Here is a 26704-nt window from a genome sequence, read left to right on the forward strand (position 1 = left end):
AATGCTGAAAACATTTTTAATCTTTCGAAGCTCTACTCAAATGAGTGGTTAAGTCTAACAACGCAAAATGCATATTTTTTCTTTATGTTCATTGGCCTTAAGATTTTGACCAGCAGTGTGTGTGTGTGTGTGTGTGTGTGTGTGTGTGTGTGTGTGTGCATTCATACGCATACAGAAATAAAGAACCTACGTACTAAAGTTTAAAATAAATCTACCCAAGTGTTTTTAGGTTACTTTTTAGCAATATAAAATTTAACTACATCATTAATTAATCGATGATGATGATGAAGACGGTTACTTTTCAGAAAGCACTCGAGCTTCATCTTCTTTCCCAAATAAAGGAAGAAAAAACACAATAGAAACAGCTCCTTCCCACGGTACCAGTGTTTGGTTGAGGAGTTTTAACCTACTCATCGTTAGTTGGGTTGCCAGAGTTACAGACGTTTCATTGGCTAATCTGTAAATTTCAAAAAACCATAAAAGTCAACGTATTAACAAACGTTTCAATATTTCATCTTTTATACAAGAATCAAAATGTATTCGTTAGTTTTTAAGCTGAAATAGTGCATTTGTTTTCATAATACCTTTGTATGGAAAGCTTTTGTTTGTTTATCCACTGTCTGAATAAGGCTGTCATTCATTTGTATCAGGTTTTGTTAAAGTTAACACGAAAACTTTAAGTTATTATAATGTCTAAACATTTATAACTGTATCCCAACTGTGTCATATACATTGGTTCCATAAACATCATTAAGTTCTAAACATTCACAATAACATTCCACACATACTTAATAGTTATATAAACAAGAATTTTCTTTCTAACTGTGCAAAGTTTTCCCTGAACTAACACTTAAAAATAATATGTCAAACAATTTCTTGAATACAGTTTCATACGTTTTTGGTGGTACCAAGATAGGTTCCTCATTTAGATGGCAGGGTGGTACGTCTAATGTTCTTTCTGGTTCTTGAAAACAGGTGTCCACAACATCACTACGTGTTCGTAATTCTAAATAAAATATAATAATAATAATAATAAAAGAGTAAATACTAGATAAACTAACAAAATACATTTTTGTAAAGAAGAAAAAAATATTTCTTTTCTGCTATATTCAAGGAATATTTTATTTTTCTTCACGAATATCAAACTTTAAAGAACTTGATAGTGTAAAACTGTCTTCACAAACACTATTATAAGGTGATTGATTATTAACAATTATTTTTGGAATTTAACATTAAAACTTAATTCAGTATTGTGATTTCACGATATTATTTCTATGCGATATGGTTTGAATAATGTCCAAAGTGATGTAACTCCATTAGCTATGCTAATTTACGATTCATATAAAAACCTATTGCTCTTAGTCATCATCGTAACCTGAAATAGGAAAGACGGCGACATTTTTAAAACCGGCGTCTGAAACTTTGCCTCCACATTCCAACATCAAAATTATTCCCCAGATTGTAACTTCAGGTGGCGATTTATACACTAGTCTTATTGGTGATGGCTCCAGTACAAAATCAAGTGCAGACGAGCGCCTGAGATACCAGAAAAAGAAAGAAGACAACAATAAAACAACAACTAAACAGTTCATACAGAAAATCCACTGAGCAATAAAAGTTAAACATATCATGAAAAAAATATTGCTATTTAACTGTTATTCCTATAACACAAACACAACTAGAGGAAAGTTTGTCTCTATGACACTAAGACTTTTATATACCTTGAATAGATCAGCCCAGAAATATAGAATCACGAAACAAACAGAAAAGTTTGTTTTTGAATTTCGCGCAAAGCTACACGAGGGCTATCTGCGCTAGCCGTCCCTAATTTAGCAGTGTAAGACTAGACGGAAGGCAGCTAGTCATCACCACCCACCGCCAACTCTTGGGCTACTCTTTTATCAACGAATAATAGGATTAACCATAACATTATAATACCTGCACGACTGAAAGGGCGAGCATGTTTGGTGTGACGGGGATTTGAACCCGCAATTTTCGGATTACGAGTCGAGTGCCTTAACCACCTGGCCATGCCGGGCCTCACAAACAGAAAAAACAACGATTATAATTTCTAAAAATATATATATCTCAGAGCCTATATTATAAGGAAATGGTGATTCATTCTTGTAGTTATATTATATGCGTTCAGTAGCTTTGAAAAGTTAAAAAAATACATATTGTCTCCCGATGGGTACGCTATAATTTGAGGTTTGATTCCCCTCAGTTAAGAGAGTACAGATAGCTAATTATGTAGCTTTGTGCTAAACAAAACACCCAATTTAAATATTTTTATGTATGTTATTGTGGTATATAACTCCAAACAACACTCGTTTAAAACCAAAACTTTCATCCAGCCAAGAGGTAAGATTGTATAATAATTTCTTTGTTTTAGCATAGGGTGTAGTAAACCCATAAATTCACTGCTGTTTAGAAATTAAATGTGTAATAGAAGAAAAAAAACTTTGGTTCTGCACAATAAATTAACAGAAAATCATTTCCCACCTGTACAATTACAAACAGCTGTAAAATTGGTGTATGCGTTTTAAATTCGTTCATTATGAAGTTGCAGAGAAAACCAAACTACTAAGTGACAGTTCAAACCATAGGGGTGGCTAGCATCAATTATACGCCACAAATTTCCAACGAATAACTGACACAGAAAAATAATCACTTATAATGACACTACTATGTAACTAATTTGTTTTATGATCTTGTAGTGTAGAAACTAATGACACGTATAACGTCAAGTCGTAGAATAACAATGTAAGATTTTTTATCGGTAGCTAAAGTACAGTAAAGTTTAGCCTGAATTAAACTAACGCAAACAGTGCAACTTAGTGTTAATTTATCTCTTTTTTTCGAACATAGGCTGTACTTAATAAAGGCTTACTTAATGTTAGGCCTAAGAAAAGTGGACTTTAGATTTTGGTAATGGTGACAAACTCGCCAATTAAAATAATTTTATTAGTGAACACGAAAACAATGTTTCGGGCAATAGCCCTTCGTCGGCTTTCCTGTTAGACTTCTGTGTCTGAGATTAGAATATGTTGTATCGTTCTGGAAATTCTGTATTCAAACAAGTGATGTCGCAACAGATACTAATTTCACCGCGAAAATTTGCAGGTATCTTTCTAGTTAAAGTATTATCAACAACTAGCATAAAACGAATACAAATTTAATAAGCTTATTAAAACTTGTTATATTTGTCTATGAAATTAACAAGTTAATTATTGACATACAATTTTCGCTTATATGTTTTGTATTATTATAGTGATTGTGTTCTAAATAAGTTGATTTTCGAACATGAAATCACATTTCGGAGAAAAATGTTAGGTTAAAAGCTTTACACATACCTGAACAACTTTAAAGTTCCGTTGCTAAGCCTAATGCCAACCAACAAACTCATTCTAGATGCGGAAGATTTCTGAAAATCAAGAAGCAATTACAGAATATAATAATCATACAAAACACAGAATATGCCAAGTAAGACAGGAAACTATATAAAATATACACTATAATAGCACTGAAATATTATACACTTCAGTGTTTGCGATGAGAGATTTTTTTGCTTTCACAGCACTTCTAGAATAATAAGATAATAATATCAAAAGTCCTCTGGTCATATACGTAAAAGTTGCGAAATTTTACACAAACTACATTCCACAGTAAAATATGGAAAATGTATTAAGTTTCATTCTAGCATTCTATATCAAAAATTATTTATTGTCACTTTAAATAACACCAAAATACAAAGAATGATTTGGAACTAAAATTATTATAAATAAAATAAAATGGTTTTCCGAAGATATGTTACTTACTTTTTTCCCAACAACTTCCATTGAAATGTTGATTCCTCTGAGTAAGGCTTTCGTTTTAATCGGTATGTACTGGAATACTTGACTACTCGTTCGTGAACATTGTGTTTTAAGTGTCTGTGTAATAGAACCAAACTCTTATGGCTAGTAAACCAAACAGTATAAATATACACCATTTACAATTACGTAACGACTTTTTCTTAGAAACTTTAAGATCAGGAAACAATAAAATCGAACATTGAACATGCTTTGGGAAATGTGTGTTAGACATTAGTGAAAATAGACGAAATTTATATATTTCTTTGATATTTGTGGATTCGTTTAGAGCTTTCCAATTTTTATGCATCATCGACAAACTAAAAAAGTAAATTAATTAAAAATTCTGAATCCATGATTTATGTGTTGACCATAAATGTAGGAGAACAGAAACTAGTTATAAAAGTTATTTTAGGAAAAAAAGTTCAGAAAAACATTTCCATTTCAGGAATTAATCTTCTTGATGTTGGTTAAATTGCAGTATTTAAACCACAGAAACTCTACAAGTTGTTACTTGTACTTCATGCAGATTAATCTGAAAGATTTAAAACTTTCACATAATCCCACGTATGGCAGTCAGTAGGTTTAACAACAGAAACTGATTTTGAAATGAGTGTAGCTTGTGACTGCCTTAATTGCTTATTTTTATTGGTTGTTTCCCTTTGATGTCACTCAGAGATTTTCCCTGTTGAATGTTATGCAATTCCTGCAGATGTTTCGGCCATGCTGGTGAGCTTAGTGACAGTAAGGATACGTCTGCTTCCCCATTTTTGGCAAAACGATTAATTACTCGAGTAATGGATTCACTTTGAGGCGGTTGTCGCTTTGTGTTTGCCTACAGTCTAGTTCATAATATCTTCGTATTTGCTCCAGAATTCTTTCTGTTGAAAGCTTCATCCAAGTTCTCCAGCTGGTCAGTGGTAAGTTTATGGATTGACAGCACACAAATACTGCAATGAACAGACAAATACTCCATTGAGTAGTTTCTATAAAATAAAATAAACAAAACCTCTCCATTAAGAAACGGTTCTCTCTTGTCTTGCACACTTGTCACTTTGATTGGTTTTTGCACTTATAACAAATTCACTTTGTTTGGCGTTATGCTTGTCATGTTTCTTCAAATTCAATTAAAATCAGAAATGCATGTCTAATTCCGTATAGCATTTTTTCCTTTTTCCTTATTCTTTGATTACTTTTCTTATCTACAGGACACTAAAATGCCCCACTACAGTTGTACTCTAGTTCGTCCATCATAAAACACGTGTCTGCTGATTAACTTATAATAAAACAAAATATTTGGAAATATTCCCTCTCTCTCTTTTTTTCTCATTTATAAAACAGTCCATTTTGTGCTACGCTAAAAACATTCCCATTTTATAAATTGTGAAGATGTGTCACTTAATAAGATAATTCTAATGAACAGCCATTTAACTTGGATCACCCACGTGTATAACAGTACGCACCTTCTCGCACATTTCCCATTACACGAACATAATAAGGCGGTTGTAGTTGAGCTCGGACAGACGGTTTTATAGAAAATCAGATTAACAAGGTGGTTGTACTAGAGAGACGGTTCTATGGACAATTAGACTAACAAGGTGGTTGTAGTAGAGAGACGGTCCTATGGACAATTAGACTAACAAGGTGGTTGTAGTAGAGAGACGGTCCTATGGACAATTAGACTAACAAGGTGGTTGTAGTAGAGAGACGGTCCTATGGACAATTAGACTAACAAGGTGGTTGTAGTAGAGAGACGGTCCTATGGACAATTAGACTAACAAGGTGGTTGTACGGTCCTAGGACAATTAGACTAACAAGGTGGTTGTACGGTCCCATGGACAATTAGACTAACAAGGTGGTTGTACTAGAGAGACGGTCCTATGGACAATTAGACTAACAAGGTGGTTGTACTAGAGAGACGGTCCTATGGACAATTAGACTAACAAGGTGGTTGTAGTAGAGAGACGGTCCTATGGACAATTAGACTAACAAGGTGGTTGTAGTAGAGAGACGGTCCTATGGACAATTAGACTAACAAGGTGGTTGTAGTAGAGAGACGGTCCTATGGACAATTAGACTAACAAGGTGGTTGTACTAGAGAGACGGTTCTATGGACAATTAGACTAACAAGGTGGTTGTAGTAGAGAGACGGTCCTATGGACAATTAGACTAACAAGGTGGTTGTAGTAGAGAGACGGTCCTATGGACAATTAGACTAACAAGGTGGTTGTAGTAGAGAGACGGTCCTATGGACAATTAGACTAACAAGGTGGTTGTAGTAGAGAGACGGTCCTATGGACAATTAGACTAACAAGGTGGTTGTAGTAGAGAGACGGTCCTATGGACAATTAGACTAACAAGGTGGTTGTAGTAGAGACGGTCCGGTCCATGGACAATTAGACTAACAAGGTGGTTGTAGTAGAGAGACGGTCCAATATGGACAATTAGACTAACAAGGTGGTTGTACTAGAGAGACGGTTCTATGGACAATTAGACTAACAAGGTGGTTGTACTAGAGAGACGGTTCTATGGACAATTAGACTAACAAGGTGGTTGTAGTAGAGAGACGGTCCTATGGACAATTAGACTAACAAGGTGGTTGTAGTAGAGAGACGGTTCTATGGACAATTAGACTAACAAGGTGGTTGTACTAGAGAGACGGTTCTATGGACAATTAGACTAACAAGGTGGTTGTACTAGAGAGACGGTTCTATGGACAATTAGACTAACAAGGTGGTTGTACTAGAGAGACGGTTCTATGGACAATTAGACTAACAAGGTGGTTGTACTAGAGAGACGGTTCTATGGACAATTAGACTAACAAGGTGGTTGTACTAGAGAGACGGTTCTATGGACAATTAGACTAACAAGGTGGTTGTACTAGAGAGACGGTCCTATGGACAATTAGACTAACAAGGTGGTTGTACTAGAGAGACGGTCCTATGGACAATTAGACTAACAAGGTGGTTGTACTAGAGAGACGGTCCTATGGACAATTAGACTAACAAGGTGGTTGTACTAGAGAGACGGTCCTATGGACAATTAGACTAACAAGGTGGTTGTACTAGAGAGACGGTTCTATGGACAATTAGACTAACAAGGTGGTTGTACTAGAGAGACGGTCCTATGGACAATTAGACTAACAAGGTGGTTGTACTAGAGAGACGGTCCTATGGACAATTAGACTAACAAGGTGGTTGTGGTAGAGAGACGGTCCTATGGACAATTAGACTAACAAGGTGGTTGTTGTCGAGACTAACAAGGTGGTTGTGGTAGAGAGACGGTCCTATGGACAATTAGACTAACAAGGTGGTTGTTGTCGAGAGACGGTCCTATGGACAATTAGACTAACAAGGTGGTTGTAGTAGAGAGACGGTCCTATGGACAATTAGACTAACAAGGTGGTTGTAGTAGAGAGACGGTCCTATGGACAATTAGACTAACAAGGTGGTTGTAGTAGAGAGACGGTCCTATGGCCAATTAGACTAACAAGGTGGTTGTAGTAGAGAGGTCGGTCCAAGGTGGTTGTAGTGGCCAATTAGACTAACAAGGTGGTTGTAGTAGAGAGACGGTCCTATGGCCAATTAGACTAACAAGGTGGTTGTAGTAGAGAGACGGTCCTATGGCCAATTAGACTAACAAGGTGGTTGTAGTAGAGAGACGGTCCTATGGACAATTAGACTAACAAGGTGGTTGTAGTAGAGAGACGGTCCTATGGACAATTAGACTAACAAGGTGGTTGTAGTAGAGAGACGGTTCTATGGACAATTAGACTAACAAGGTGGTTGTAGTAGAGAGACGGTCCTATGGACAATTAGACTAACAAGGTGGTTGTAGTAGAGAGATGGAGTCCAAGGTGGTTGTAGTAGAGAGGGTTCTATGGACAATTAGACTAACAAGATGGTTGTAGTAGAGATAGGGTTCTATGGACAATTAGACTAACAAGGTGGTTGTAGTAGAGAGACGGTTCTATGGACAATTAGACTAACAAGGTGGTTGTAGTAGAGAGGTGGTTGTACGGTTCTATGGACAATTAGACTAACAAGGTGGTTGTAGTAGAGAGACGGTTCTATGGACAATTAGACTAACAAGGTGGTTGTACTAGAGAGACGGTTCTATGGACAATTAGACCAACAAGGTGGTTGTATGGACAATTAGACTAGTAGAGACGGTTCTATGGACAATTAGACTAACAAGGTGGTTGTAGTAGAGAGACGGTTATATGGACAATTAGACTAACAAGGTGGTTGTAGTAGAGAGGTGGTTGTAGAGAGAGAGGGTTAGACCAAGGTGGTTGTATGGACAATGGACAATTAGACTAACAAGGTGGTTGTAGTAGAGAGACGGTTCTATGGACAATTAGACTAACAAGGTGGTTGTAGTAGAGAGACGGTTCTATGGACAATTAGACTAACAAGGTGGTTGTAGTAGAGAGACGGTTCTATGGACAATTAGACTAACAAGGTGGTTTTAGTAGAGAGACGGTTCTATGGACAATTAGACTAACAAGGTGGTTTTAGTAGAGAGACGGTTCTATGGACAATTAGACTAACAAGGTGGTTTTAGTAGAGAGACGGTTCTATGGACAATAAGACTAACAAGGTGGTTGTAGTAGAGAGACGGTTCTATGGACAATTAGATGAACAAGGTGGTTGTACTAGAGACAAGGTTCTATGTACAATTCGATGAACAAGGTGGTTGTACTAGAGACAAGGTTCTATGTACAATTAGATGAACAAGGTGGTTGTACTAGAGACCTTTTCTATGGACAATTAAATTAACAAGGTGGTTATAGTCGCGAAACGGTTTTATAGACAATTAATTTTTTATAGAGAATCAGATTAACAAAGTAGCTCTAGCCAAGACGGTTTTTATCAACAATCAGATTAATAAAGTGGTTGTAGTCAATCTGGAACAGAGAGTTTTATCAACAATTAGATTAACGAACAATATCTTTAATAAAACTAACCTTCTGTATTTTCTAGATTTTTGTTTAGGTGAAAAAAGTTTGAATAAAAAAATTAATAACTCATTTTTATATTTGAAACTAATTAGGTGACTTAAAGTTCTAAACGTTTTACCGTATAACACACTCCATCATAACACATCTTCTTTAAAGACCAATGAGAATAAGAGCTCCACCAGCCTGTACTGAATATTTGGTTATGAGGAACTTTTTGAAGCAAAATAAGGTTCTCTCTAGGCTTTTTGTTCAGCCTCATCGTCGGAACAATTAAGTGTTTGCTAGTCACACAAAAGAAAGAAAGTGAAATCAATAGCATAATGATATCATAAGATTCTGCTTAGTTCCTCGGATTATAAATAACTCAAATTTTTCTTTAGTAAAATTTATTAGATAATATCCAACAAATGATTATATCCGACGTGCTTAAAATGACGTATCAGACTTAAAATAATTAAACGTTGCAATAAACTTGTAATGATACAATATTTTCATAGATTTTCAAGATTCTGATGTACCAGTCATACAATTCTAAACTTACACTTAATATATGTTAGTTTTCTTTTGATTTAGTGATATATACTATATACAATTCCAAATATGCGTGGTGCACGTGTGTGTAAACAAAGAAACCTAGTATTATGGATCGTTTTTTTTCACAACTTTTATCTGTCTAAATTTACGTAGATTCGTGATTCACCAAGAGTTGTTTTACATCTATTCTGTGGTTACCTGAAACTAATATTTTACGCATGAACGAAAATGAAGAGGTTGAGAATAAAAGAACTAAATCGCTTTTCCGTCAACTTTCAAGTACACGATGGTTTACAAAACTTTTAAAATATACATTTTCGAATAACAGGAAACATTTCGTGTATCTTATTACACATATTACTATATTTACATGAGTGCTAATAATGATACATCTGTGCTAATCACGTCAATAATAACAAAATAATTTCCTATATATAGGTGACTAGTTATTAAATAAAATTAGGAGCACTAGATTCAAACATCATGTGATTAAGGAATTCAAATACTTCATTGTTGATTTTCCTATACTTCAATCAGCGTGTATCCTACTCTCTCTTTAGTATAATTTGGATTGGAATAACCTTAAGCGTCATGAAAGAAAGGGATCTTGGAGTAATAGTATTAGTATCTTTATTATAAGTCATCCAAACAGTGTAATGTTGTTAGTGAAAGGGCAAATATAATTTTAGATGGCATCTACAGAAATATTCAGTACAAGTTTAAAGTTACAATTGCATTGTATAGGTCACTGGTAAGACCACATGTGGAGTACTGTGTTCAGTCTTGAGCTCCTCACCTTTGAAGACATTGTATTGTTTGGAAAGGTTCAGAGGAGGGCTTCTAAAGTGATAACTGATGGTAGGGTTGTCACACGAGGAGAGGAAGAAACCTCTCAAATTGTTCTCTCTTGAGAAACGAAGAGTTAGGGGAACTGACTGAAGTGTTTAAGATTGTAAAAAAGATTACTAATATTGATGTATCAACATTTTTCATATCTCACAGTGAGAATTACAGATCTAGGGGACACAAATATAGATTTTGGCAGGGTAGGAGTCATCTTCAGCTAAGACAGTTTTATTTTTATAACAGGGGGTATGCCTTTGGAAGTGGTTGCCTCTAGATGTTGTGGAGGCAGGGCAGTAAAATACATTACGTCTAAGAGAAAGCTTGAAAAATATATGAATGATAAGGATTGGCCTTAAATTTTTTTGATTTATTTATTAATGGTTTAGTTTAAGGGATGAGATAGTCCAGATGGGTCAGCAGGTCTCATGATGTCCCAAAAAATTATGTTACGTTTACATACACCACTCTGTATACCTAGTGTGACCCTCTACTTACACTCATTAAAGTGTCAAGTGTATGGACAGCATGACGTGTTTAAGCGGTGTCGTGGTATTTGTGACAAGGCAATATATACATTTATTTACCACGAAATCTGGAGAAAAATGGATTGTTTATAAAAGTTACCAATGGTGTTTAATAATTTTTTGAACATAGATATAAAAGGTGTCCACAACTTAGTTTTGCTCAAAGTTTCAGTTCCATACACATAAATCGTGTTAGAAATGTGTAACCATTGTTGTTGTTATTCTGAAAAATCATCATATTTGATTTTAATCTAATTTTGCATATAAAGTTACAAGAATTTCAACTTCAAACAGTTATACTTACAGAACGGTAAGTGTTGATGGTGAAAAGTAATTTATCCAGAACATATAAGCTGCTATACAAACCACGGTAAATAGCATCAGTTGGAACAGAAAGCGTTTGCAACGTTCAGTTTTCATTGCAGTTTTAAATCTAATAAGAAAAATAAAGAAAACTCTGCATGAGATAAAATGTTTCATAATTTTTGAAAAGAGCCTTAAATAATAAAAAACACAAAGTAGAATGTTCTAATAAGTAAGTTAAAAGTTTCATTGAAGATTACTCGATTGATGAAATATAAAATTAAATTGCTCATTTTAAGTTCACTTTTACTAATAACAAACAAAAAATTATTGGTTTTGGTTTGTTTTGAATTTTGAGCAAAGATACTCCAGGCTATCTTCGCTATCCATCCCTAATTTAGCAGTGTAAGACTAGAGTAAAGGCAGCTAGTCATCATCACCCACCGCCAACTTTTGGGCTACTCTTTTACCAACGAATAGTGGGATTTACCGTCACATTACAACGCCCCCATGGCTGAAATGGCGAGCAGATAAATGATAAATAGCATGACAACGTTTTGGACAACATGGACCGACTGGTCCATCTCAGTTGCTCGAACCTCTAAGCTAAATTGAAACGGTTAGTAAATATATTTTTAAAAATCTTAAATCTAGTACTTGCCATTTATATACTTACCAAGCTTTCTCTTAATTACACTTAAATTTACTGCCTCTAAACATCCAAAGGCAACCAGTTCCAAAAACTAAAACTTTTAGCTGAAGATAACTGCCAGAATTTATATTGGTGTCCCCTAGCCCTACTATTCTCATTGTTATATTAACAAGATACATCAACACTATCAATCCCTTTACAATTTTAAATGCCCTATCAGATCCCTCTAACCCTTTTTTTTTCCAAGAGAAAATAATTTGAGAGATTTCTGTTTTTTTATTCCAGTAAAACTCCTCTGAACCCTCTCCAACAACTCAATATCATTCCTACGTTAAGAAGCCCAATACTCCAAATGTGGCATAAACAGTGACATATACAATGAAATTATAACCTCTTTAGACAACTATTACGTCTAGATCCCTTTCTTTCATGACACTGTTAAAACAAATTCCATCCAAATTATATTTATAACTCAAATTAAGATAACCCACATGGATTATCTTGCGCGATTATTATAATTTAAATTTACTTGCCGTTTACTTGCCCAACTTATCAAATTTACGAAAAGATTTAGATCATTAACAGCGTTTTCTTTACAACTAGTGACACACGACTTTAATATCATCTGTAAATTTAAGTAATATATTTAATATTCTTCAATCAATGTCACGGACGCAAAAAGGACAAAGGCCCTAACACTTAGACCTGAGGTACACCACTTAATCCACTTTGAGATCCATTTGTTACAACCTTCCGGTTTTTTCCTTCTACCCACTCTTCTATTCAATTGACTAATTTATTTCTCATATCTATAGATATTATTTTTCACAAGTCATTTAATGTAGTAACTTGTCAATTTTTTTTTTTTCAAAATCCAGTTACATCAAATCTACATCCTCATCTTCATCTACATAAGCAGTAATCTTTTCCAAGAATGTCAAATTTATAAAGCAAGAATTTCCTTTAGTGACTGGTTTGGTTTTTGAATTTCGTGCAAAGCTACTCGAGAGCTATCTGCGCTAGACGTCCCTAATTTAGCAGTGTAAATAAAGGCAGCTAGTCATCACCACCCACCACAAACTCGTGGGCTATTCTTTTACCAATGAATAGTGGGATTGACCATCACATCATAACGCCCCAACGGCTGAAATGGCATGTTTGGTGCAACGGAGATTCGAACCCGTGACCCTCGGATTATGAGTCGATTGCCTTAACCACCTAGTCATGCCGAGCTTTGAGATGTACAAATCAAAGAAACACAGAGAGCTCTTACTTTAATACACAATCATTATGACACTGTTATCAACATTCAAACAATGTGCACGTTATTTATGGAAGGCACCCTAAAAGAATGGAGCGTGATAACGTTATTTCAGTAAGGCCTTTCTTATTTATTCGTTTATTTAACTTACGAATTTATTTATTAATGTTATTTTGATTCTGCTTGTTTGAATCTTGCGTTTTCTTATAGCAAAACCACATCGGGCTATCTGCTGAGTCCACCGAAAGGGAATTTACTTGCATGCAGAATAAAGCTATTAGTATGTCCTTCCCGTAATGATTTCACTCTAAAATCTGTTTGAGCTACAATAACTAAACACCTGTAATTTTTTTTAAAAGGTCTCAAATAGAATTATTTTATATTTTTAGTATTTTAAGAGTTTGATTCTTTTAGAATTAACATATTTAGTAGCATTTGGCAAAAAAAAAATATTATCACGAAGGTAGTTAGTAAGTTGGTATTCACTCATGTATTAATGTTTTTTTTATATATTTCAATTATAAAAGTAAAATATAGTAAAGACAAAAGGCACTTTGCTAAAAAAAACAAAAAAACACGCTGATGAAGTATTTAAGGCACGCATTACGTATTATAATTAATCTTGGACGAGTTTCCAACTTATCGTGTTACGTATTACGATTTCAAACATCTAGAAATTTGAATTTAAATTTAGAAGTTAATTGAATGTTGATATGTATCAAATTTACGATATTTACCAATAAGATTTATACACAATTTTCTTTCTCAACACAAATACATTTTAATACGCGCAATAAAGTTATAACAGCGGTTATTTACTTAGTCATAACAAATCATAGTTTATATACACGAGTTTTACAAACTTACAAACAATATTGAGTCTTACACCTGGTCTGGAACTGAATCTTTTATTGACGTTCACAAAGAATAAATTAATTTGTTGATACACCTGTACACTTCTCTTGACGGCTAGTTAGCTCACTTAAAAAACTTGCAAGTTTTCACAAACGACAATAACTAATGTCTTCATAGAAATACTAACGTCTGAAGGTAATTCGCTGAAGTTAAACGGTTTATAATGTTCGAAATACATAAAAGTACCTAATCAAATTCTGTAGTATTCTGATTAATAAGCTTTAATCACAATTATAGCTCCCGAGGCTTGCAGTATACTAACTGTTTCTGACAAACAGTATTCTGTCTCTTGACGTGTTTGTTTATATAATTTAAAGCGAATTTATAAAACGTTCAACAATGCTCGAAAACATACTAGCGTTTTCATAAAACAAATATTGTTGATTCATACCCAAGGCCTGGCATGGCCTAGCGCGTTAAGGTGTGCGCTTCGTAATCTGAGGGTCGCGGGTTCGCGCCCGAGTCGTGCCAAACATGCTGGCCCTCCCAGCCGTGGGGGCGTTATAATGTTACGGTCAATCCCACTATTCGTTGGTAAAAGAGTAGCCCAAGAGTTGGCGGTGGGTGGTGATGACTAGCTACCTTCCCTCTAGTCTTACACTGCTAAATTAGGGTCGGCTAGCACAGATAGCCCTCGAGTAGCTTTGTGCAAAATTCCAAAAAAACAACAAGATTCTTATCCTCAAGAATATTCTACAAATTTAGAGAACTTACGAGACTCGCACAATACACATCCAACAATATACGTCACATGCATCAAACTGAAACAAACGTAGGTATTAAACGTATAACAGTAAATCCGTTACACGCGATATAAATGCTACTCCGAAAATAGATTTTTACTTAAGATAATTAAAATATAACTTTAAAATGGGATTGCAAGTTTTTAGTTCGGTTTGTAATAAATTTTGCAGGCGCTCAACAAGTGCTTAATTCATTGTTTTACTTAAAATTTTGGTTTAAGAATTCAGTTATTACTTTTCTAGTTAGCGATATGTCTATCGCAGAAAATAGGTTTTTTTTTTTAATTTCGCGCAAAGCTACACGAGGGCTATCTGCGCTAGCCGTCCCTAATTTAGTAATGTAAGACTAGAAGGAAGACAGCTAATCACCACCACCCACCGCCAACTCTTGGGCTACTCTTTCACCAATGAATAGTAGGATTGACTATAACATTGTAATGCCCCCATGGCTAAAAGGTCGAGCATGTGTGATGCAACGGGGATTCGAACTCGCGACCCTCAGATTACAAGTCGAGCGCCTTAACCCACCTGGCCATGTCGGGCCGCGTATAATAGAACCCTTGATGCTAGTGTTACAGGTCTGTAAACTTACCGTTGACCAAACCAAAGCACTTGAGTAATTGGTTGTTCATTTTACAGACAGATGTGCATCTTGAAACGAAGACTGATTATCTTTACTAAATTTGAAACATAAAACAACGGATGATAGAAATCTATTTTATTATTAAGGCTTGCTTGTTTATTTTTTATGTTGACCGACTACGAATTTTGAGTTTGTTAATAGTCAAGATAACTGCACTCATTGCTTTTTGATATTATGAACCTGAAGCTCATAAAAACTAATTTTTTGTGCTTCAAAGTGAACATTGTTACTTTGGTAAAAGGTAGTACAAACTCGTATCTATATGCATTCATCCGCTTCACATCCACCTCATAATAAAACATAACTAATTTAAGCAGATATGAAAATACAAGTGAGTTTACGCAGGCGTGGGGCGAATGTAGAAATGAGAAGTGTAGTATGTGTTAGGCACTTAAAGAGGGCGTCTTAGGAATTTTACATTACTTTCTTCTCCTACCACCAATGGCAAAGTTCTATAATCACTTCAAGTCATATTTAATCACTATGTTTAATTGCATGAGCTTATCAAAGTTTTACCACGCGATATCTTATCGTACGTTTATTATTCTGAGCAGCCTAATCATGTACATGTGCACGAATGAGATTAGAACGAATAGTTCAAACAATTTTGTATTACGAGTGGAATATTACTGCACGTTCACTAAAATGGAAGGCGATCTAAGAATCTTTTCCTCGTAACGAATTAAGGATGTAAACATAATTTTTAATAATTAAAAGACGGGATCTTTCAAGAGCCTCTCTAAAAGAAAATCCGTACCTGAGATTTCCAACTTTAAAAAATATTTTTAAAGAAATTATACACCATGCTCTGCTGCCGTGTAAGCTCGAGATACAGAAATAAAAAAAAAACTCGAGAAGCCTAATGACAATGCATTATAATGTAGAAATTGATGATGCAATATACAAAAATCAGCTTCCAATCAAAAAGGAGCCAATGTTATTGATTGATAGGACTACGTTGCAATTTATAATTGTTTAAGGTTCTAATTCCTTCAAGAGGATTTGCATTCTACGCGCAGCTAATAACTTAATTCTGAGAACGTAATTTAAATGTATCCCTTGCCGTAATTATTCTGATCTATTGAAGATAGTTTAAAAGGAATTAAGACACCTAAAGTTATTGCATCTGTGCGAGTGTTTAAAATCCAAATTCACGCTGCATTTCGATCACTCACGATTTATGTGCGTGAATCGCTAAGCTTGCGCAAGTCCTGTAAACATACACAACTCGTGACTTGAACTAATTAAACCAAGTACGCAAACGTTACTATTATTAATACCCAAACCTTGATTATATTTTTACACAATACTTTTTGTTTAGAAGTATAATGGAGTATAGCTCCTCTACCAATTATTTATTGGGTTGCTTCAATTACAACAGGAATGTATAATCATGTTACATTCATCATGCCCTTCACCATTCACGCTATATAGTACTACTACCTTGACAACTGCTGCAAGATTCTCGTAAACTAATAAAACCAACATTTGTTTGAATTTCAGGTGACTACAGAAATTAGTAAACGGATATAACTAACTTTCCTTCGTATATGATATAATCACTTATCACTTACAGTGTTTGAAATTAAGTAAATGGTGTCTTTCGCTTTAACATTAAGACTATGCCTGAAGTCTTGAAATTTTAGACGGAGATGAATGATTTCTTGGATTTCAGCTCAGTATTTTTACATTCTATAAATTATAAAATCATATGATTTTTAAAGAATTGAATCAAAATAAAAACAAATATTTTTAAGAGAATCGTTTCGTTAAAGCTCCGATACAAAGGCCATGGTGTACATTTCGTCTCACATGGCCTTAGAATTTTATCCCAACTTATTTTTTCCCCACAACCTAATAATTGTACTAACAATAAATTCCAACGTAATATCAACTATTTAATAACATCCACATTTATACAACTAGACTCAATGTTTGTCACAGTAATAAATATATTATAACATTTAATGGGTCTGGGAGTGGAACGGGAGGAGACAATAAATATATACATATTTTGCTTATGGAAGGTTCGCCCAAACTTACTCATGAACTACCTGCAAATAGGTGCGTCCAATTCTTAGAAATAAGCATTTAGCTTTGCTATAATAAAGCTTTCCAATGTAAAGCTCATTAGTTTCTTCTTACAGGTTGCCTTAGCCTTTTCCCCTTAAAATATGTTTTTAAATCTGTAAAACTACGTTTTGAAGCAATGATTTTGTTTCATTGTTATTAAGAGTAAGGTGTTACACAATGGGATATCTATTCTACCAATCGGTGGTATCAAACTTAGGTTTTCAGTGTTTTACCCACTGATCCACAGGAAGGCATAGTTATAACTTGTTTAAAAATAGTGAAACCATTTTCATATTCCTTGTCCAGATTTAATTTTAAAACATATATATAGCTGTGGATTCAATACAACGTGACGGTCAATTACAATTTTCATTAGTATAATAATAGCCCAAAAGTTAATAGTGGGTGGTTCTGGATAACTTGCACTCCCCACTTCTAAATTTGGGACGACAAGCACAGATAGCCCTAAAAAAGCTTTGTACGAAATTTAACAAATATATACACTTTAGGTTTTAATTGTAAGATAAATTGATATCAATTAAAATGCAATGTGAATATACAGACACACAAAACTTAATTTCATAACTTTCCATCGCTACGTAGTAAGTTTAACGTTCAAAGGCCAGGGTCATTTGTTCTCTAAAATTCACTAAATCCACATTATCCAAGCTACACAACTTCTATCTTACCTACGCAATGTCTAAGTCAATTTCTCTACGGTGTTTTTCGTTAGTCTTCAATATTTAAATATTTCTATCTCATCTTTTAGTCGAATGTCTACCTGAATTTTAGACTAAGATTTTAAACGGGCATACTTTGCGCAAAACCAAACTATACCAATAAGTACTCACATTCAAAAGCGAAACATTTATTTACAAAACACAACGCTAGGTTGTTAGTAGCAAACGTGAACAAAATATATAATAAACAAAAAATCAAATTTTCTTAATTGGCGTTTGCACTCCAAGGTAAAAATTTATTTTGGCGCCAGGATTAAAGTTTAAGTAGTTTTTAAATATATATTTTTAAAAAAGTCGTGGGTTATTAAAATAATGTCATTTCCCTTACCCACTTCTGAAGTCTGTTTTGGGGTCCGTTCGCAGCATCAGGAATAATACAAACATTATACTATATCACTAACCTTACAAACAGTTTAAATAATAGTATGTCTAACTTCATTGTCAGAATGTCAAAAATCATTTTGTTACTTTCTTTGTGACATTTTAGCTTTATTTCAAATAAAAAATCGAATAAAACCGTACTTTTTATCTAGTCTCCCCTATTTATACGAAAGATACAGCAGCCAAAGTATTTGGCTAAGGTTTCGTAAGTAAAAATAATTCCACCAAGTAGTCTTGTGAATTTGCTAAAGGCAGTTTCATCGTTGTTTTCTGTTTACCGTACAATAAACGATTTGATATATTCTTCTTTAAAGTTTTTACTTTAAAACATTTATTTGCAAAAGTTGTATTAAGTTATTTACTGGAATAAGTAATCAGTGATTATACCATTATTTCTTGCATCCAGTTGTAAAAAGGTTGCTCTTCCTAATGAGCCGTAAGGAAGAATAGGACAACCACAGTATGGTAACCAGAATACAGAACATAATATCTATTTTTACAATATTTTTACGGCATCCAATCTAAACGACAAATACGTAAAGTTAAAACTTTACGTAATCTGAGGGTCATGGGCTCAAATCCCCGGCACACCAAACATACTTGCCCTTTCAGCCGTGAGGGCGTAATAATATTTCGATTAATCCCACTAGTAAAAGAGTAGCCCAAGAGTTTGCGGTAGGCTGTGGTGACTAGCTGCCTTCCCTCTAGTCTTATACTTCTAAATTAGGGACGGCTAGCGCAGATAGCCCTCGTGTAGCTTTGCTCGAAATTCAAAAGCAAACAATAAACTTCAGAGAGCAATCCGAGTCTGTCCCAATGGTTAGTATGCCGAACTCTTTGCAGTGGAAGTGCTTTATGAGAGTGACTGTCAAATTCCACTGTTTAATCACAACAGTCGAAGAGTAAGTTAGCGGTTAATGCTGTTGACTAATTGTCTTCCTTCTAGTTTATCAGTTCATAATTAGGAACAGCTTATGCAAATATAGCTTGTCTAGTTTAGCGAGAACGTTCAAAATAAATTCAATAGTGATACAAGTATATACTACTGCCAAAGGACGAAGAGCTAATCTTTAAACTTCTGCAGATTTTTGTAGTTCATTTGCCTTTTTTTCTTTAAGACATTGATATAAACTAATGTTTTAGTTAAGAAAAGTATGAAAAATGTTACTACAAATCTCCTCCCTATAAATACCTTAAAGATGTAATATTATTACCATTCAATTTAACATTTCCGCGCAAAGACTAAACAAAATGGTGAGCCATTTATTACTAAGGGTTCACTTGTTTTGAGAGTGTATGTCCAACTTTTACAGCATGTTATCAATGTTTATATACAGTAAAACAGGTCCTTTAATAATATTAACATTGCTTACAAACAGTTTTTTCCTCTATACTATTTTTCATTTACTCATCAAGTTTTAAGACATATATGATTCGCTCAGTAACTATATGGGTGAATTACTTTCATGTTTCCTTATCTTCCCGCGTTTACTGGATATTATAAGAATTTCGTTGATGTAATGTTGGTGAAGATATCAATAGGGTTTGCGCATTAATTCTTTCGTCTCTTGCTTACCAAGTTAATTATTTAAAGTACTGTCGTTGGAATTATGTAACAACACCAAAACCATATTCACCCAAGCAGAAACAGGATTATAATCATCTACAAACTGTAAGTTTTAATCACAGACAAAAATCCCTCGATAACTACACAAGAGAAACATTACAATAAAGTTGTAGCTATATTTTAGCAAGACTAAAAAGAAAAGAAAAAATAATTTGACGCTAAAGGAGATTCACAAGGTTCGAACAATCTCGTAAAAAAGACGATGTAATAAACAAGAATCACATTCGATCACACACATCTGCTCAGTTACCTGCTGCAGCTACAATTGGTTTTTTGTGTCTAACCTGATTTTAGAAACCGAGTTTCACGTGCAGTGGAGGGCTTTTGGAAATTTTATCAAGGTCTGTTGTCGAAGATTGACCTCAACAACCTTGGCAGAATTTTCTTGCAGTGAAAATTGCGGCATCAGGCAATAATTTCTAGAGATAATCATCAGACTGTCAGCGTTCGATTAGTCTCTTGATGCATTTAACATCTATGTTAATGGTGCAATGTTCCTTTTTAACTGACATTAGAAAACTAGCCTTGCAATTAAAAAAATAAACAGCTTACCAGCTCTTTCACACAGATTATCTTCATGTTGCATTATGATATACTCTAACACCGAGATTTAAATTACGGGTTCTTTTCAAGTTTTCAGGATTAAATACAGGATTATACAACTGCAAACAAGACAATCCGTTTTATATTACTTAGTTGTTCACGACTCCGTGATACATATATCGCCCAATAGATGGCCCTAAATGCACAAGTACACAAGTTTTAAGTCGTAAAGTCAAGAGTTTGTTTATTTGAAGTTATCAAGCACAAAGCTACACAAGAGGCCAGCTATCCTGTGCTCTTCCCACCACCTAAAGTCAAATATTTACGAACAAGCTTTAGATGAGTGCAATGTATTATTTCGTTTAATATTTTAAGAGTGACGACGAAAACACTTTTAGAAGTCAATTTAATCATATTAGTTCCACTTTAAATTTGTTAGTTAAATTAACACTTCATTATTGGCCACAATAGTTAAAATTGCTGAAAACCGAATGTGATAAACAGATCAAGGTACAACGTGTAGGAAGATACAAAATAAACACTATAAGCACAATTAATCAAACAGCTTCCCAAGTGAAGACTCAGAAACAGTTTAGGCCCGGCATGGCCAGGTGGGTTAAGGCGTTCAACTCGTAATCCGAGGATCGCGGATTCGAATCCCCGTCACACCAAATATGCTCGCCCTTTCAGCCGTGGGGGCGTTATGATGTTACGGTCAATCCCACTCTTCGTTAGTAAAAGAGTAGCCCTATAGTTGGCGGTGGGTGATGGTGACTAGTTGCCTTCCCTCTAGTCTTACACTGGAAAATTAGGGACGGCTAGCGCAGATAGCCCTCGTGTAGCTTTGCGCGAAATTCAAACACAAACAAACAAAAAATAATTGAATGAGTTATGATAGGCTAAGGCCATTTTTAAAGATCAATAAATCAATCAAATCTTTCCAAGGGAAAAGTGAAAAAAACATTTTAATCAGTTATGATAGGCTGGGGTTGTTTTTCAAATTTACTCATCAACACTTTCTAAGGGAAGAGCCAAAACTATTTTAATCAATTATGATGGCTTGGGGTTATTTTTCAGTAGACTGGATATTTCTTGATAGACGATAGTCAACAATATGGGTATCAAACTGTAAGCTGCCAAATGTAGTTAAATACCTTGAGTCTTTATCCACTAACAAGTGGTCAAGAACGGTGAAAGATGTAGTCGTTTAACGTGTTAAACTAACATAAAGCAGAGATAAAATCTAATAACACTGCAAAACAACGTTTTTGCTTCTTGAACACTGTTGGTGTTCCTTATAGATTTTTGGCTGATGATCACGAAAATCACATCCAAATTTGCCCGTCACGTACCGTTTCATCGAAATCTTCAGTTTTGCTACAATAGAAAAACGATATCAGGGCAACTGGAATCCGTCAATGCTTGCTGACTACTGTTGGACACTGCAACGTAATGCTCCGGACATTGAATACAAACGAAAATCAGGAGCAAAACACTTTTAATTATGTTGAACTTAATAGCGTATTAGAAACATATACGCAATTAAATACGTTATTGCCGGTAGACAGTTAACTCTCTATTTTTCAGAGTTCCCACGTGATGAAGCAAAACCAAAACTATATTTGTGCATATCCACCAGGTACCTGTCACAATCAGCAAAAACTTTTCAAAAAAAATTGTTGTGCAGTGTAATTAAACACATTAATTCTCACGAAAAGATGAATTTTTGAAATACTACATCCAAATAGGACAAGTGGGCATCAGAGAACTACACAGAAGTTCATTCATCGAGAATATGCAGTACTTTGTATCACAGATTAGTTTTGTGGTCTGACTTGGTGTCCCATTTGAACTACATACTGATCAAGGTGTAATTTTGATAGGAACTCTGTAGTCTAGAATTTACAAAACTAAATAATTTACCTCACTGTGTACAACCTTTGATCAATTTAAAACTGAAGATTTTACATATTTCTCAAACTTTAAACATTGAACATCGAGATGGTGTTACAAGCAATTTAAAAGGCACCCCAATCAAAGACGACTATGTCAGGACTGGCTAAAAGGGAAAATTAATCATGGGCATAGTTGTCTCATTTACGACTAGAATAAAAAGAGTTTTTCTTCAAGATAACTGCTTACTTTATTAAATAGGAATGTGCTGTTTTACCCACCATCATGTCCAAAGTTGAACAAAAAAAAACAAAAAAACTACAGCCTGGCTATTAAGGGAAGGAATATTTACTGTAAAATTATTATCGTTTCATTCCTTTAAATCGCACACTGAGTCTTTTATGGCCGCACCTTTTTTCACACCTAAGGTGTTATTTATTATATATATAATGGCCTCTGAATAGAAGATTGTATAATTCATAGATAGGAATCGAGAGAAGTGAGAATACCGAACTAAACACCGGCTTCACTGAGCATTTCGTCGATGTTCACTGTGTGATTATTCTATCGGTTTACATCATGCTCAAAGCAAATAATACACACACATACCTATTCTATGAACTAATAATGTGTTAGTAAATGTGCATGAATTTGTTACAAATCTTGTGAAGAACCACTAGTTGGATAAAAATTAGACAGTTTAGCACATTAGCTTACAAAGATCAAGTTCTAGGAGGAACTCGGTGACCTCTTCATCGAATTCGCTCAGATTTGACTGAGTTAACCCCTCTGCAGTGGTTTAAGACACTTATAATTAATCATAGAATATTGATATGGTACGTGAGCTCAAATCTTAATTACAGTTCAAATTAAATCGAATACAATATATTTCCTGACCTACCAAAACAAGCATCGAAAATGGCGGGAACTATTACAATTCAAACAAATCAACATCGGATTAAAGCCAGAAATATGATAACAGTCATCTTCAGTGTGGCTTAAAGAGGGTTAAAATTATTATGAAATATTAAACCATTATAAAAACTTGTTTTAAGAACAAACAAAGTCACCTTTTATTAAATAAGAGAAACCGCATCAGTAAAAAATCCTCTAACAGCAAGTACAAAGTTGGACGATCTATTATTTTGTCACTTACAAGATGAAATTTATAAACTATGATACAAAGTCACTATTATTTTGAACTATCAGGCTCAATTGAAGAAAAGTATTAAGAAAAATTAATAGTTTACTCTAATAGCAGTGTAAATAAAGTGGAAAACAATTTATCAAATAAAATTCTAAAAAGTTGTCTATAGATGACGGCAGCTACCTAACTAATCAAACTGGATTTGGTTTAACAACAAAACTATATTTAAAAATATCTAATTTCACGTATCATGCAATTTTATTTATTTCTGGATGTGTCTGATATAGAATTTCGCGCAAAGCAACACGAGAGCTATCTACGCTAACCGTTCCCAATTTAACAGTGTGAGACTAGAGGGAAGGCAGCTAGTTAACGAAAAGTGGGATTGACCACACATTAAATGGCCCGTAGGGCTGAAAGGACAAGTATGTTCACTGACAGGATTCGAACACAGGACCCGTATATTACGAGTGGAATGCCATAACCACCAAGCCTAAAGTCCATTGCACTCACCACTATGACTGAAGTCGTAACAACAAATTGTATTTGGGGGAACTTGACTGCCTCCTTCCACCTTATGCACACCCATGATATTGTATCGCTTATCTCTGACTTCAAACTTTCGTGTCAGATTTGTGTCAGAGAGAAGAATGTAGAGGAAAAGACTGGCTGTTACTTTATAAAGCAGAATAATTGTAAATATCTGTCATTTTACAGAATATTGAATATTATCATGTGAAAGAATGGTTGGTGTATTATTATAAAATACTTACTAATATTATATTGAAGGAGAGGATATAATATACCTAATGAGAATAAATGTGGTCATGTGGGGGAGTCCGAATTTATGACCTCTATTATTTAGAATAATAGTGCATGATATCATTAAGTAAAACGAGTGTTATCTCATGGAACATAAGTACATGTCGAAAAACAGTGGCTACTGTTATGTTAAGAAGGAAGGACTGATAACATGATGAAGAAGTGTGACTATATATACACACACGCACACACACACACACACACATATATATATAATTTAAAAGATGTATGGATGTGCTACTGATTAAAAGCTACTTTACTCAAGTTACAAAATAATCACAACTGTCAATAGAAAGAATTTCTAATATCGCGTAGCAGAAAAATGATTATACGATCATGATGGAGAGAAATACATTAATAGCAGAGAAATAACAATTTTGTTTTAAGGAGAATTTGTTGTCTGTTTGGGTTTTGCTGAATCAAGATGTCAATAAAATAATTTTTTTGCAATATTTTTTTTGAAAACAAAAACAGAGTAAATACCTAATTTGGTACCACAATTATATTTGTACTGGCTTTCCTTTTGAGAATAGTTTAATATATCAACTGTGAGTTTTCTTTTCAGTGAAGAAAATAAACAATCCGTGAATAACGTAGAACAATAATCTGAGTTGCATCCCTGTCGCGCCAAACATGCTCACCCTTTCAGCCGTGGGGGCGTTATAATGTTATAGTCAATCCCACTATTCGTTGGTAAAAGAGTAGCCCAAGAGTTGGCGGTGGGTGGTGATGACTAGCTACCTTTCCTCTAGTTTTTCACTTCTAAATTAGGGACGGCTAGCACAGATAGCCCTCGAGTAGCTTTGTGCGAAATTCAAAACAAACACTAACCTGGTTGTTGTTTCTCTGCTCCCTTCAGTAGACAAGTTTCGCCAAAACCACGGCTCATCAATACTACAGGCCTTGCAGACTCAATGCATGCATCTCAGAATGGCTGGTATGGGTATTTACACTTTTATTGATAAGCAGAAAACAACGTTTCGACCTTCCTCGACTTTTATCAAAAAAAGACTTAATGCATGTTTGACCAGCAAAACTTATTTACAAATCTATATAAGTATAATATGAATGATCAGAGTGACCGTATACTTCATCATTTGTTTCTCCGAAACCACTGGCTATTGTTAGTTATACGTTTCACTTTTTGTACTATATATAATTTTTTATTATTATTCTTTATACAAACACTAATTTTTCTTTTGTGTACATTACTGTCGAGAGGTTAAGAGCTATTCTCAGGTAGAAATACATACAGAACTATTTGCTGTTCATAAACAAGCATTTTATTGTCACATTTTCTTTATAAGAACTTGAATATTGAAGAGCAAGTAATTTTGTAACCTTGTCCTTTCCCTTATGTTTATTTTATTAAACGACACCCGGAAGCTATATTTGTCATGTACAAAATTAACCTTGTCTAATTGTTTATTAGATTATTCTGACCGACACTGTGTACGGAGCAACTCCCTGTAGTAATAATAAGTCGGTCAATACAATCTGACTTTAATTAGCCATTTAATTACAATATAGTTACAGCTCTGCTCGTTACGGTCTGCTTAATTATATAACATGCACTAATAAAGAAAACGCCACCTATCTTCCCTGTGAAACTTAAATAGCAATAAAGAACGGCAAAAAACAAATATTTACTGGATAATTACGCTGCTTCCAGAACACAGTTTTAGATATAAAACAGTAATTATTTGTATTTATCTACCTTTTTCTTCTCTGACTTATTAATGAACAGTTAATGTTCAAAACAAAATCACAAATGCTATGTAATTAAAAGCAACATGTTCTCATTAAAAGGTCTTGTAAAAGAATAAAAGTCGCTTTTTCTTTAAAAAGAAATTTATCATTAAAGTTGTATTTGTTTGTTGCGAAGTCTGTAGCTATATAATGGACTTTTCCTGCCATGCTATAAGTATTAAGATTTGCCGCTAAGCCACCGGTGCGTATGAGAAAATAAATGAATTAAGTAAAGTTTAAACTGTATATTGTGATAAAAGAAAGTTTTGAAAACCTTGAAATGATATGAGAACAATCTCAGACAGTAAATTACAAAAACAGTCAACATAATGCAAAATACAAGAATGTTTACTTTTGATACAACTTGTAACAACATCATTCATTTAACTCCCATCTGGATCTATTTGGGAACTCAAGTCCATAAATAAAGAAGTTATGTAACGAATATATTTCCCAAGTTGTTCTGTTGCTTGTGAAAAGGTTGTCTGTTTATT

The 26704-nt window shown here is 34.4% G+C and overlaps 1 protein-coding gene across 1 annotated transcript in view; it reads right to left on the bottom strand.

Moving 5' to 3' along the window:
- Window positions 1-25353, bottom strand: part of LOC143222709 (xylosyl- and glucuronyltransferase LARGE2s-like) — a 42555-nt gene extending 17202 nt beyond the window's left edge. Inside the window, exons 1-8 of the mRNA XM_076449593.1 lie at window positions 25293-25353; window positions 11023-11151; window positions 8933-9095; window positions 3819-3932; window positions 3354-3424; window positions 1376-1536; window positions 895-1006; window positions 299-457 (exon numbers count right to left, since the gene is read on the bottom strand). Of these exons, the coding sequence (XP_076305708.1) occupies window positions 299-457; window positions 895-1006; window positions 1376-1536; window positions 3354-3424; window positions 3819-3932; window positions 8933-9095; window positions 11023-11138 (896 nt within the window). The 5' untranslated portion in view covers window positions 11139-11151; window positions 25293-25353. The remainder of the gene's footprint in view (window positions 1-298; window positions 458-894; window positions 1007-1375; window positions 1537-3353; window positions 3425-3818; window positions 3933-8932; window positions 9096-11022; window positions 11152-25292) is intronic.
- Window positions 25354-26704: the final 1351 nt, after the last annotated feature.

This window comes from Tachypleus tridentatus, chromosome 8, assembly GCF_004210375.1.
Source record: "Tachypleus tridentatus isolate NWPU-2018 chromosome 8, ASM421037v1, whole genome shotgun sequence".
Taxonomy (NCBI): Eukaryota; Metazoa; Arthropoda; class Merostomata; order Xiphosura; family Limulidae; genus Tachypleus; species Tachypleus tridentatus.